This window comes from Homarus americanus, unplaced genomic scaffold (assembly GCF_018991925.1).
Source record: "Homarus americanus isolate GMGI-L3 unplaced genomic scaffold, GMGI_Hamer_2.0 scaffold367, whole genome shotgun sequence".
In the NCBI taxonomy this organism is placed as follows: domain Eukaryota; kingdom Metazoa; phylum Arthropoda; class Malacostraca; order Decapoda; family Nephropidae; genus Homarus; species Homarus americanus.
In genome coordinates, this window is record NW_024743709.1 from 14138470 (window position 1) to 14152238 (window position 13769).

The window sequence follows — 13769 nt, forward strand, 5'->3', positions numbered from 1 at the left end:
TAATGAACTTCTGATATTGTGGGTATAAATGTATATACCGTAAATACTGTACACAAATGAGTAGACATACAGTGTTTTGAAACTATAGTTAAGAACTATCTAAGGGCGAGTATCGCGGACATCAAATGCTTCCAGTACATGAAACAACATCCTCATGAAACACGCATCCCAATATGTACAAATGTTTTATGGAAGAACAGCACGGTTCAAACATTATGAATAATATTCTATACTGTAGGATGTCACATGGATATAGGATGAATCGTGGATTAGATTCACCAATATCCTTTATGCTTCTCAACCTTGCGTACAAAGTCTCCACAACCACTGGTTATAAGGGATAAGGAATTTCACCTTACACTCGACGATGAGATTTAAGTCTTACTAAAAACAGCACTGGATTTATCTTACACTAGAAATAAATAAACAGCCTTTCCAAGAATGCCAATCTCTCCACTCAGTCTCTCTCCTCAGTCAAAGATCCAGCAACCATAGCACTTATCAACAACCACAAGAGAACGTCGGGGTTCTCTTCTTCCTTTCCTTCATAAGACTGATAGATTACAGGAAGATATAAAATTCCATTATCTATCATACTTATGGATTATATTTTGATTTTGGCTTTATATTTATTTTGACGCATCACGAGTTCTTCTCCCACTTGATTCCCGTACATGAGTCTTAACGTCACACTAAGCCAAGCTGGATTTTTTTATTAAACTTTTAATTCCTTTCAATTGTTCTCACAGATTCATGGGTTGGTCTTCACACTATCTGTTTTCTTTTCCACTTGTATATCTTACTGAGGATCACTACACACTTACCCTGCTCCTCTTCACTGCTTCTTCCTTGGGGGCCGGACGGGAACTCCCTGCATCTCGGCCTCATGTTCGGCCTTCTTCTCCTGGGCGTTGGTGATGGAGGCGGCTTTGTAGGGGATGGGGCCATAGTTGTAGGTGGCGTAATCTACGTCAGCGTACTCCAGGTCGCCCCCGCCCAGGCTGGTAAGGAACGGCTGCCGGATAGTAAATTAATGTTAGTAATAATACAAACTTGGATGTTGGAGGATGTCAACAAACAACATCGACCAATCATATGAGAATAGACGAAGCGAGCAATAACCTTTGGACTTATCACTTACAACCTTATAAAATAAAAATAACACAGGTGTTTTATTACTGTAACATAATTATATAGTTTCCAAAATTTGTCAATGGAAGGTGGACAATAACCGTTTAAGGTCTCAGAGGTGTACTGTAGTACATCGGCGTTCACCGTCCACCGACACAGCCAGCAAAATTTTTTTTAATAAATTTAACAGCAACGCTCACTTAGCCAAAAAATGGCTGAGCCCTCTAGAGAAAAGGTGGTGGAGGCTAGGTAGTGTTTAGAGTTATATAACAACTGTTACTTTTGTAATAAAAACACCAAAGCCGACAGACTGGTAGAGGTGTACATTACTAATATTTTCTAACTTAAAGATATATGGAAATATACCCATGAAAACTTAATAATTCTGCAGATTACTGCTTTAGATTTTAGTTTTATTGTAAAGGCGAGATTCAGAAAACAAATATTCGTCACATATATTCCATATATTACGTGTTTTAGAATACTCAGTGGGTTATAACATCTAGAGAAATACGAGTATATAATGTTTTCAACATCTCAAGTCACCTCTCACAAACACTTGTACAATTTTCTTGAAGCAACAGCGAGTGTTGAGATTAGGAAGCGACTATTTACAGTATCCGCAATCACGTGCTATTCAATAATTTTTTTGTAATGACCGTGGCGCCAAAACCATCTGCCAACACCAGACAAGCCAAAACAACAGCTTGGGTTTCCTGGGGCTCGCTGCTGTCACTCATACCAGTCCTGCTTAGTGTGCCATGATCACTTCTTGTATTGCAGTTAATCTTTAGACTTACTGTTATGTCTCAGCATTACTAATATTGATGTGGACAAGACTAGATTTTAGCAAAATATTACTCGCACTACGTCCAGGGGGCGAGGCGGCCTCTGGGCTGTTGGTACCTGGAATCAGGCACTGTTCTAAGGGCTTGTGCTTTCCTACCCAATTACCTAGGCCGAAACTACCTGGTGTGGATTAATAATGATGCTCTATGAACCACTGGATGACACACCCTCAAGTCTCCACACCTTACGATGAGTTGATCTTTTAAGCTGTAAGAAGGACTCCACAAGGAGATCGCAGCCTCACACAAAACAAAAATGTGATGTTACCTGCACTGTGGCATATAAGCTCTGAGCATGTGGAGATCCAATGCTAAATATTGCTAAATACCTCCTGTATTCACTTTGAAGTGTTGGGCACTCGTATATAAATAAAAGTTTTCGTAATTTAGATTTGTAATCGCTAGAAGATACTTGTGTCACTGAAAACAGTTACAATAAACACCAAGGTTCTACAGTACATATCTTTAAATTTGTATATTATTATTGAGTTACAGTAGATTATACTGCGCTTCAGTAGTAATCCAACTTCTGTGTTCCAGTGAAGAACTAAAACAAAGCACCATTTGAGTATTACTTCAGCCAGGGGTCAGAGAGCAGCAGGTGGTCCACTCTCATTTGGGAAACTGACGTGTGGGACGGACGGGACACGAGCAGGAAGCAGGATACTTTTTACCTGGATAAGTCCACCAGCCTCACTACTTTTCCCCCCACTTTGAAAAACTAAACCACATTCTCTTTCCACATGAACACCGACTGTGTACCTGAGGAGGGACCGACACTGCCTCCTCCGGCACGTGCAAGTGATTATTATTATACTCACCACCTGTGTCAGCGCGTAGTCCCTTCCCCTTGTCCATAACTTTTTGGCTGAGTCACTAAGACAGTGTCTTGGCCAGAGGGGAAATACACCCAGCAGGTCTTATTAGTGTAGCCCCATGGCTCTCGTCTCCGTCTATCCCTTTCTTATCAGAAGCGAGAACACTAAGTCAATATGCTAATGTAATTATACAGGCGGGGAGTCTGCTACAACCGTAACAGGATGCACCTAAGGAACGCTAATGCTCCACGACTGTCTTGGGAGTCATGTACTGGGAGATATCTTATCTGAATCCTCGGCTGGGATCTGAGATATCTTGCCCACTGAGTCCATTACCGAGTTTAAAGACAATAGAGGTGAAGGGGATGGGGGGAAGTTTTTTCGGTAGGAGGAGGGGGAAGCACAGGGTTATTGGAGGTATGGGGGAGGGATTAGGTCAGGTCTACTTGGGGGAAAACAACCAGTTTTCCGGGGAGTGGAGGGTAGAGGCACCCAAGTTTAACAGGGAGAGAAATACCCATGTTACCGGGAAAAGTCCATCCTAGATTGTTAATGGACAGGGGAAGCCAAAGTCTTTTTATGAAGGAGGAGGACTCCCAAATATTTTTAAGAGGGATGGGGGATTGCCAAGTTAACTGGAAAGATATGGGAATTTCCAAGTTAACTGGGGTGGTATGGGAATTGTCAAGTTTACTGGGGAGGGATGGGGATTGTCAAGTTTACTGGGGAGGTATGGGGACTGCCAAGTTTACTGGGGAGGTATGGGGACTGCCAAGTTTACTGGGGAGGTATGGGGACTGCCAAGTTTACTGGGGAGGTATGGGGACTGCCAAATTTACTGGGGAGGTATGGGGATTGTCAAGTTTACTGGGGGGGTATGGGGACTGCCAAGTTTACTGGTTTACTGGGAGGTATAGGGACTGTCAAGTTTACTGGGAGGTGGGGACTGCCAAGTTTACTGGGGAGGTATGGGGACTGCCAAGTTTACTGGGAGGTATGGGACTGCCAAGTTTACTGGGAGGTACTGTTACTGGGGAGGTATGGGACTGCCAAGTTTACTGGGAGGTATGGGGGACTGCCAAGTTTACTGGGGAGATATGGGGACTGCCAAGTTTACTGGGGAGGTATGGGGACTGCCAAGTTTACTGGGGAGGTATGGGGATTGTCAAGTTTACTGGGGAGGTATGGGGACTGCCAGGTTTACTGGGGAGGTATGGGGATTGTCAAGTTTACTGGGGAGGTATGGGGACTGCCGAATGTACTGAGGAGGGGGTGCAGACAGCCATGTCTTCTTAGGAGGAGAGGCTCGAGGCTTCTGGGAGAAGGAGGGGAACTATAATTTCCAAGGGAGGCGCCAAAGATTTCTGGGGAGGGCGACTCCTAAGTTTATTGGAGAGGAGATATGCAGGGAGCATATGTTGACTAAGTTAAGGAGTATTTATTTTGTTAAAAATTCATAACCAAGAAATAAATTTACAATGGGAAAGGAGCAACTACTTTATGAAGAATATCCGGAACACAAGTCTCGCTGCGATTGACAAGTTAATATGGTCATCGTATGTTAAGAAAATTATGCCTCAAAACAGACCGAAAATGAGAGATGAAATCGCCATAACCAATCGCAAATGACATAATTTCTTGATATTATTTCAGCAACTAAACGTACATTTCAAATTGTGCTTTTGTCAAATGAAAGACTATAATTACCAGATTCTTAGGTATACAGATAAAACTGTATTTCGTCTGATCTCACCTTCAAAGGGGCATGAAATCCGATACAAAAGCCTCTAATATTCAATCCAATCTCCTTGGTATTATAAAATGTATCCTAGAGTTCGGTAACCTTAGAACATGATTTATATATTTAGTAAGATGGAATTTATAATATTTTTAGATGTAATGTATGCATTTTGTCTGTTGTATACTGTCTCTGGATTCTATGAGTAAAACTTTTTTCATGTCACTGACTGCATTACAGGAATAATACATAATAAAATGAGAGAATACAATAAATGAAAGATATTTCAGACATACACGGACATACGCCATTAAACTTACATATTCTTAGCTTCACTACTATAAATCAACGCATCTTAAACCACTATGGAGCAGAAGAAGAAAGTACCACAAACCTTTTATACGTCGATTTCCTGTCCCACAATAGGACCATTAAACTGGAGGATGGCATACTCAGTGTTGAGATCTCTTCTGTAATGGTTTGGCTGGCCATTACGAGATAAGGCTAGGTCTGCGTACACAACTCCTGGAGCGTATTTAGGGAGATGTGATTGACTGTTTGCAGGTTGTGGATATGCCTTAGAGGCGTGGGTTTGGGAACTAGGATATGACGTGGCAGGATGTGACTGAGTGTTTGGGTATGAAGTGGCAGGATGTGATTGGTTCTCCAACCTATGTGGATATGTTGAGGATGAGTATGACTGTCGCGAGCATGAGTTATATGATGGCGGAGGATGGGACTCTTTTAGCGATGAAGATGATGGGTATTGTTTATATGTTGCAGATGGATTTCTTTGGTAATGTGGCTGGTACTGTGGTTGGTACTGAGTTTGGTATTGTGGCTGGTAGTGACTGGAGGATGGGGAAGAGGAGGATGACGAGGAGCTAGGCGTAGGATTCTGAGCTGACCCGTAGTTGGCTGTCTTTCGGTTCTGTAAGCAAATCACAAACGCATTCCTTTGTTAGTTGAGTTAGTCACACACACAACAACCACCTGCACTATAAACAAACTCCAGTTCAAACAAAGAAATACTTAATATCTTGTTTATTCAGAGTGTAGCAATAATATCAAAAATTACATCGATTCTGAAGCACTAAGGAATAAAGAGCAGAAAACTACAAAAATCTGAGAAGATAAGACTCACGTGTTACATAAACAAGAACCGTGGCAACATAGATGCCAGTGTCCTGCTTATGCATTGGTGAAACAAGATAAAAAAAAACAGAAGATTAGAATCACAGAATTATAGGAACTCAGATGTAAGTAAAGAAAACATTTTATCATGGAAATGACCTTCAACGTTTCTCAGTCCCCGGGATCTACAGTAAACAAGTGCTGCACTATGTGAGGGAACGGGAAACCAAAATAGATCTACAATGTGGAAATAATGCAAATATGACAAATGATTTGGCAACGCAATGACAGGTCATTTACCACGACAAACAAAACAAAACATAAAACAAAACAAACCTCAGGCAGTACATGGTGTGGTTGTTTTGGTGAAGGACGCTGAGCATTCGTAATGTTATCTTTGGTGGGAAGAGGAATATTCTGGTACGTGTGCTTTACTTTTCCGCCAGTACCGTTTCGTGGCGCTGGAGTTGGCAAGGTATCTGTCGTTTCCGTGACGTCACTCGCCCTTGGGTCAGAGGAGGGCTCGTGATTGCGTACTTTAGTGGCTCTACCTGGTCGTGGAATATTCCGATTGCTCGAACCTTCTGAGTATATAGAGTCGGTATTAGAATCTGCTCTAGATGGGGGTCTACCTATGACTGTGAGTTTGGATGTCTGACTGGACTCGAGGATGAGGGTATTTTGAGATGGTTGTGATGTGATGGTGTGTTTGGTCTCGGAGGTGAAATGTGTGGTGTGTTGGCTTGGAGCCAGAACCTCACTCTCGTTCTCTCTCAAAGGATATGTCGGAGAATCTGTGGTTGGGACAGTTTGTATGGTGGGCTGTTTGTCGATCATTTGGTGATTTTCCTCACTGTTACCCTTACTTCTCCCCTTTCTCTTGTTTCCGGTAAGCCTCATGGAAAAATATGCTGCTGTTTTTGCCAGCGTACTTTTAGCAGACTTCTCTGATGCGCTCCTTAATGAACCGTACGACTCAGAATTTTGCCTCTGAACGCGATTGAAACCCTTCTCATCTTCCATCTGGGCCACATCCTGGCGGAAACTCACGTCTCGCCTCCCTGGCACCTTCGGGGGATCCTTCGAGCCCTCCTCTGAGCTAGACTGATTGAGATTGACGTCTTTCCTGCTTCGGGTTGATCCGTAACCGGAAGATGCCTGCTGGCTTAGCTGGCTAGGAGGTCGACTGCCTCCTGCACTACCACCTCCTCCCACCATGCTGGACCCTGGCACCTCCGGAGCGTCCTGCTGACCATAGTCACTACACCTTTACTACCCAACACTAAACAACAGGTTAACTACAACACCAGGACCAAACCAAAATATATATAATATCTAATTTGTTACAACATAACTTGCAACTTTTACCATATTATTTATTGTCTCAAGAAACAGATTAAATCATCAGACATGAGTATAGGCACTGACGAATTGACATTTAAATGAATTAAATATTTTGGTTAGTTCCGTTTCACAAACAAATATAAAATGACACAAAAAATGTGATATCACACAACACATCAAAACAAAGGCAGTATAAAACAGGTTAAAAAAAGCTACTGCAACTAAATAGCATCCATGCACAAATACTGGGGAACTGAAGTAAATCAACGGCCACTCTAAAAACAATTTAAGTCCCTTTGCAAAATAAATATTATTACCTGATAACCTCGATTACTATTTGACTTTTATTAAAAAAAAATCAGTCATAGAATGGCCCAAAAGTCGCAAGCGTTTAGTACTAGTGTTTTATAATCCATACTCGTACATTTTGTTATTATTAGGCAAGTAAAACAAATAAATACCTCCTGGTACTGGTGCACCTCCTACCTGGTCACACAGCTTGATATTAACTGAAATTATTCTTACCTTGGTAGTCTTTACTGTTATCTACTGTATACCAAAGTCTGGGCTTAAAACTCCCGTACACACACATATAATAATCTAATGCGCCTTGAACATGGTATTTCTGTACTTTGATGTTTAAGTCTTTTAAATTACTTCCCATCGAGCCAATTTACCTTCCTCTCATAACACCATTTTCTTCTATAACAATTTCCTACTTTTTATATTGATACTCTTATAGCATTCTTACCATGTTGATTTATTTTCATATCACATTTTGTTTTCAGTACCAGCAAAAAATTAACATGCCGTTTGCCTCCCTTGACCTTACCTTGTTAGGCGGTGGCTGCATGCCGTGGAAAGGCAGGTTTTCGTAGAAGGTCTGTTTGTCATCGTCGGGTGGCGAGGGAATTCCATTATCTTTGGGACCAGTAGTCGGGGGTTTAGAAGCTTCAGGATCTTCGCCCGGCATGAAAGTAAACATATTAGCGAACTGGCAATTTTCTGTGATCATGTCTGTGAAACTAGTATACTCTTTATGCTACTGCAGAGTTGGAATTAAGTAAAAATATTATAGTGATTTTTGTTATCAAGCGTTAAAAGCATTAGTGTTTGATTGAGGATTTGTTTTTCTTTTTTTACAAAGGTCTGCAGAGATTGAAGTTGGAGCCTTCTTACATCTGGCAAATATTCAGGACACATTTTGACATCTTGGTGGAAGACAGTGCAGGGCGAGAAGAAAAACACAAAGGACAAACAAACGCTCAGACTTCAAGCACACATTTTGCAACAGTTATGAGCACATCAGCAGATTTTTTTTGTCCACTTGATTTACTAAAAAAAATATCAAAATATTTAGAGTAGCAAGAGATGGTACGTTCCTCCTTACACAAAGAGTTGAGGTTTTACTGCTGTGTTTCAACGACAACGACACTTAAGAGTAGCATTCACAGTATAAAGCTTTAAAACAAAACAAAGCTGTAAATTGGCAATTGAGAACGAAATAAGCTTTCAAAATTTGTTTACAATTTCTTGAGAGCAAAGGGAAGTAAGAGTCATTCATCACTAAATGAAAGCCAGAGGAAATTATAACATACAACTGCGATATTAAATAAAAAGTCTCAGACACAAGAAGTTAGAATAACTGTTTACAAGTGCACGTGGACCTCTCTCTCTCTCTCTCCTATATCAGGGCAAATGCAACCACAAACTGTCAAGTACAGTGGCAAACAATTATTCATGCCAGTCACAATGATCCTAACGCATCATGTAAACAAATGTAAACAGGACTTTCCTCGCGTGCCATTTTATCATTGATTAGAGAGGAGGTGGAAGGGCGGTAAATGGGTGGTTATCATCCAGGACCTCTGACTATCAACAGTTCGTAAGAGAGTTTGTTTATGTTGATACACGCCTCACTGTGTTTACGCCGGGAAAGTTTGCTTACATTTATGATGTCTTAGCAGCTGTATTAACTCCATTACAATATATAAAAAAGCTCTCCATCTGAAGAACTTGATAATGTATTATGATATACACTGACATTTACATCATCAGCCCGGAGACGACATTACCGATTGAATATTGCGGTTTTTTTTTGTCCTTGCTGGGAGTTAGTTTATGGCTATATAGTATTATTACACACCTGAATAGGGCCCAATTAGGCCAAAAAGAAGGAACTGACTCGTATATGAAGGAACTTTGCATTAAAAAGGAAAAATTATTGGGCAAGAGTTCAGTGAACCTAACCTTCTTCCAGCGTTGTGTCAAGTCTAAAACTCAATATTTGACGACTTTATTAATATTGGAGGACTGATCTCACCCTGTCGAGTAAAGATAACAAGTTTGTTGCCATGGGGAACTTTATATACGCCTTAAAGATACTGTACAAGACAAGCCTTTAGCCCACAAGAGAAGCTCGTATTTTCAAAAGAGCCAGTCATCTGAGATCTCCAAGAACCAATGATTCAAGTAAATGCTGAAAATATATAAATAAAAATATCAGGTGGTTGTTGGCAAATATACATCTAAGCATTCTACAGTCATATATAATACACAAAACTGTTGCTGTTTGTGTCGTTTCCAGTGATTGTGAGCCGTGGTAATTGTGGTCCTTCCTCGATGCCATTTCTCTAAGGTGATCAAGCATGGTGACCGTCAGTGGAATCCTGACGTTAATGTCTCTGGGTAGTCAGCTGCATCGACGGCAGTGTTTTAGTATTTCCAGAAGGAATATAAATCAATGATTTCCACTTGAAGCGGGAGTTCTTGTCCACCATAGAGAATAGCTTTTCAAGGATGACCCGGCTATATAACACTCGTTCAACACTTAGTTAAGACACGCACATATAACACTTACTCATTATCTAAACTCTCAAAATTTTATGGCATTATGAATGAAGCATCTGAACAGCAAGGCTCGACAAGGCGAATTCTAATACTCATTTAGTGATTCTTAATGATTATATAACTTAATTTATAAGGGACAGTTAAGAAGGAAATTCATGAATGGTCTTATAAGTTAGGTTTTTCTTTTAACCAAGAAACAAAGTGGGTGAGACTATTTATCAAGCAACAGGTCAACAATATAATATAAAAGTCCTCGTTACTCATAATTAAAGGTCTGACCACAAGCATTAAAATTAAAAAAATACACTACTGTATACAATTCACTTCATTTTGTCATGAAACAAGTAACTTTCCTACTGTTGAGTATTAGAATTCGACGTGACAGTCACGTGAACGAGGTGACCCGGAAGTGACCCCTGAGGTGCCTACCTTGACCTGGCTTTTTGCGCTTACGTCCGGTCGTCGACCCCTCGCTGATGTCTGGCTTGGTCTGTACCACGACTAAAACAGACACAGACAAATACCGGACATGACACAAAAAACATTCACAAACAAGACACATGCAATCAAAGGTGGCTAGTTTACCTGTGCTAAAATAATCCACGTGTTAAGTCAGTTATTATTATTATTATTATTTTATTGTTATTATTATTATTATTATTAATTCAACATCATTGCGAATATTTAGCACAAATAAAGGACTAATTAATAAATAAAGAATCATGTTACATGTGAGGGAATGGGCGAAGAGAAGGTTTTAAAAACAGCCTTTATATAAAGTTTTTAATCGTTTTGATTATTGTTTTATATCTGTGCACAGACTTGATTCGTCATTTAATAAATAGGATGGGAAATGTTTTCTTTTATTTTGTTTGTTTTTATTTCTTGTTTTACTATTAATAACTAGGTAATAAGTGTAGGTATACTAAACTCAACTACTGTAACGGTTAGAGTGAACTCAACTAGCTAGCAAACATTAATTTCGGCTCCCCTTCATTTCTTCTGACAAAGTTCAGGTATGACTCCGCTTGACATTATTCTCTACAAAAGTTCACTTGGAGATAACTTTCTATACATTAACTCTCTTGTTCTCACCTGCACCCCAACACTTTGTACATAACATGAACTGGCAGTGAAAACCTCTCACCCATTACCAAAGTTTCTTCATTAATTATCGTCTGTTGCAAAAATTTTAAAACTTGTTATTGCAAGAGGATGAATCTGCTCTGATTTCTTTGGAGAAAGGCTGCTGTGTTATGTGTACAGATTCATTAATACTTGAATCGAGAGCACCACCCCGTCTAGACCGATATTATCTTACGTTAGTTAAGTGTAGTAGTCGATTGCTAAGTAATAAAAAGTGACTGGTGGGCATCTATGCTGCGGACTACAGTAGTGCTGGAGGTGCAGGTGCGACACTAACTTCCTGGAGGGGCGGCCGTCAACATACTACTGTGTTGAAGGTGAACTCTTGGCCACATGCACATTTAATAATTATTCAAATGCCGTCTCTCATTTCATTCTTGATAATTTTTAACCCTCAAGGAAATTATTTGTGCGGAAACTACACCAACTACCATTGTTTATCTTGTTTTGTTTGTATTTATTAAGAGGAAACTTTTTGGCTAAGTTTGGGAGAACAAAGTTTAGTTATAGGATGTACTGCGATGCAAAATGTCTAAAAATATACAATAAGAGAAAAACCCACTAGAATGACCATTACAGGTCAACTATGTTTACATTTTGCACTCACAGTATATACGTAAGTAGGACAAGTTCATGTAGAGAAACATACCTGAATTCCCCGTGTGAAAGTTTACGTCAAGGTCAGAAACAGCACTTTTTGGTCTGTATTTGTTGTTGTTAGTCGCAGATTTAGGATGGGAGTGGGAGGTGGGAGAGTGGTCTGAGGACACCAAATCCTCCCGTGAAACATCCAGAGAGGTTTGGCGAGGAAGTGTGTGCGGGTTATTGTGGGAATTAAGCTTGCGGAGGCTGGAGCCAGCACGTTTGCTATCTAAAGTCGGGTACTGTTGGTGAGGGTGTAGAGGGTGGGAATAACTAGGATGGTGGTTGTCCTGTTGGTTGTGGTGGTTGTTGGCCAGGGGATGGGAAGCGTGTTGGAGAGGATGCTGGTGGTACGGGTAATGCTGGGGGTTGTGAGGAGGAGGTGGGGCGGTGGTGGTGGGAGGAAAAAGGTTCGTCATGGTGTTATTGTTGTGCATAGGTTTAGAATCGTCGGTCAGGCTAGTGAGTGAGTTGACGTGCACGTGGACGCCGGGACGGAGTGGCCACTTATGTACTGGTTGGACTGAGGCAGGGGAGAAGGGGTCGGGGCGGGGCGAGGTCCCTTCCGGGCTATAACAGAAGGGGGAAAGAAGGGCCACCAGAGCGCCTTCGTCAACATCAACACATTCACCACACACGACATCAATGAAACTAAAGGAGACATGGGAAGCTGTCATTAATGAGCCTATACTTCCAATTTGATCATCAGGATGTGAGTCATAATTTATGTTATCTCAACAACATTCATCTGCCAATTACAGTACAAATACTGTTTCCCACAAGCTAATGAAAGCTTCCCGAGGATACTCCAGATAAGCCTATCAATCACGAATTATTAATGACAAATAGTAAGATACAATGTGGAAAAAGCCACCTGTTACTCTTTTTTAGTGCAGAGCCTTTGCCTTGTGGTGTAGAGAGAGGTATACGACAGTGAGCTAGAAAAAAAAGTGTTATAGATGGACTAGGGAAGCCGCATGTCAACCTTCTACGCCGTGCACTAAGTCAGGTCCGGAGGGATAATACAGTACCAATACTCGTCACTCATGTCACGACTCAGTCGTCCAAGACTGCAATCATTACATACGGCAATATTCACAGCATTGATCTTAATTAGTGCCTCATATTGCTGATTTTAACAGCTATAAATTTGTTGGCCGTCTTGATACTGCATTACTCTCGGAACAAACAGAACACGGACTACGAGGACCAACTAAAAGGATCAGATTACCTTGTGCATTGGTAGCGGTACTATCGGAACTTACTCCTTTCCGTAGGTTAGGGTTTTAGGACAGGCAGTAAGTAGGGACGATGCATCAAATGGAAAAGAAAAGAAAGGAACAGATAAACTTACATTACGTATTCAAGATTAAATAGTAGCTAAATATAAATGGGTAAGCGAAAAAAATATTAAAGAACTTAATAATGCATTCAGCCGATTTTCATGCCCGTTCTTGAACGCAAGCTGGAAAAGTCTCCGGTTTCTATCGGAATTTTGTCTTCTTTAAAATTAGTTTACATGAATGGTTCGCTGTCTACGATCACGTATGTCCAAACGTTTCAAAATTTTACACTTCTAAACATCATTAATAAAACTTGTCACTAATTTGTAAATCCTAGAAAAAAAGGATTTATTTTCGTTTGGTTATCTGGTAAGGTTGAGGTGTGTAACAGGGAAGGTGGTTAGGGAGGCTAGGACTGGGGAGGTAAGCGAGGACAAGGGAGGAAAAAAGAATGACTGGGATGAGAGGAAGAAAAAAATGGACGCTTACAGGCGCTTCATTAGGTACACACGCACACTTGTTCACGTACACACGCACACGAGGCACATACAGGGAAGTACAAGACGAGACGAACACTTAGCAACACAAGACGAGACGGCCGTCTGCCTGCTGAGTGGTGGCTGGGGGAAGGGGAGCGCCCGGCCCTTCCTCACACCTGGTTTCAAAAACACAGGTAAGAGTGAGCAACATTATTCTTCTACTCATTCTACCACAAATTTCTGATTCTTTGAAGGACCAAACGAGAAAAAAAATGATAACTTGACAATAACAAATGGTTAGTAACATCCTTTATGGATATCAGAAATTTGTTGGGTGTTTTAGAAACGTGTCGACA

At 40.8% G+C, this 13769-nt stretch overlaps 1 protein-coding gene across 1 annotated transcript in view; it reads right to left on the reverse strand.

Annotated features, from left to right (window-relative positions):
- Positions 1–893: 893 nt before the first annotated feature.
- The window catches only part of LOC121877283 (titin-like), an 83515-nt gene continuing 70639 nt past the window's right edge, over positions 894–13769 (reverse strand). The window contains exons 21-26 of the mRNA XM_042382960.1: positions 11659–12221; positions 10293–10364; positions 7846–7973; positions 6006–6914; positions 4930–5466; positions 894–1015 (exon numbers count right to left, since the gene is read on the reverse strand). Of these exons, the coding sequence (XP_042238894.1) occupies positions 4933–5466; positions 6006–6914; positions 7846–7973; positions 10293–10364; positions 11659–12221 (2206 nt within the window). The 3' untranslated portion in view covers positions 894–1015; positions 4930–4932. The remainder of the gene's footprint in view (positions 1016–4929; positions 5467–6005; positions 6915–7845; positions 7974–10292; positions 10365–11658; positions 12222–13769) is intronic.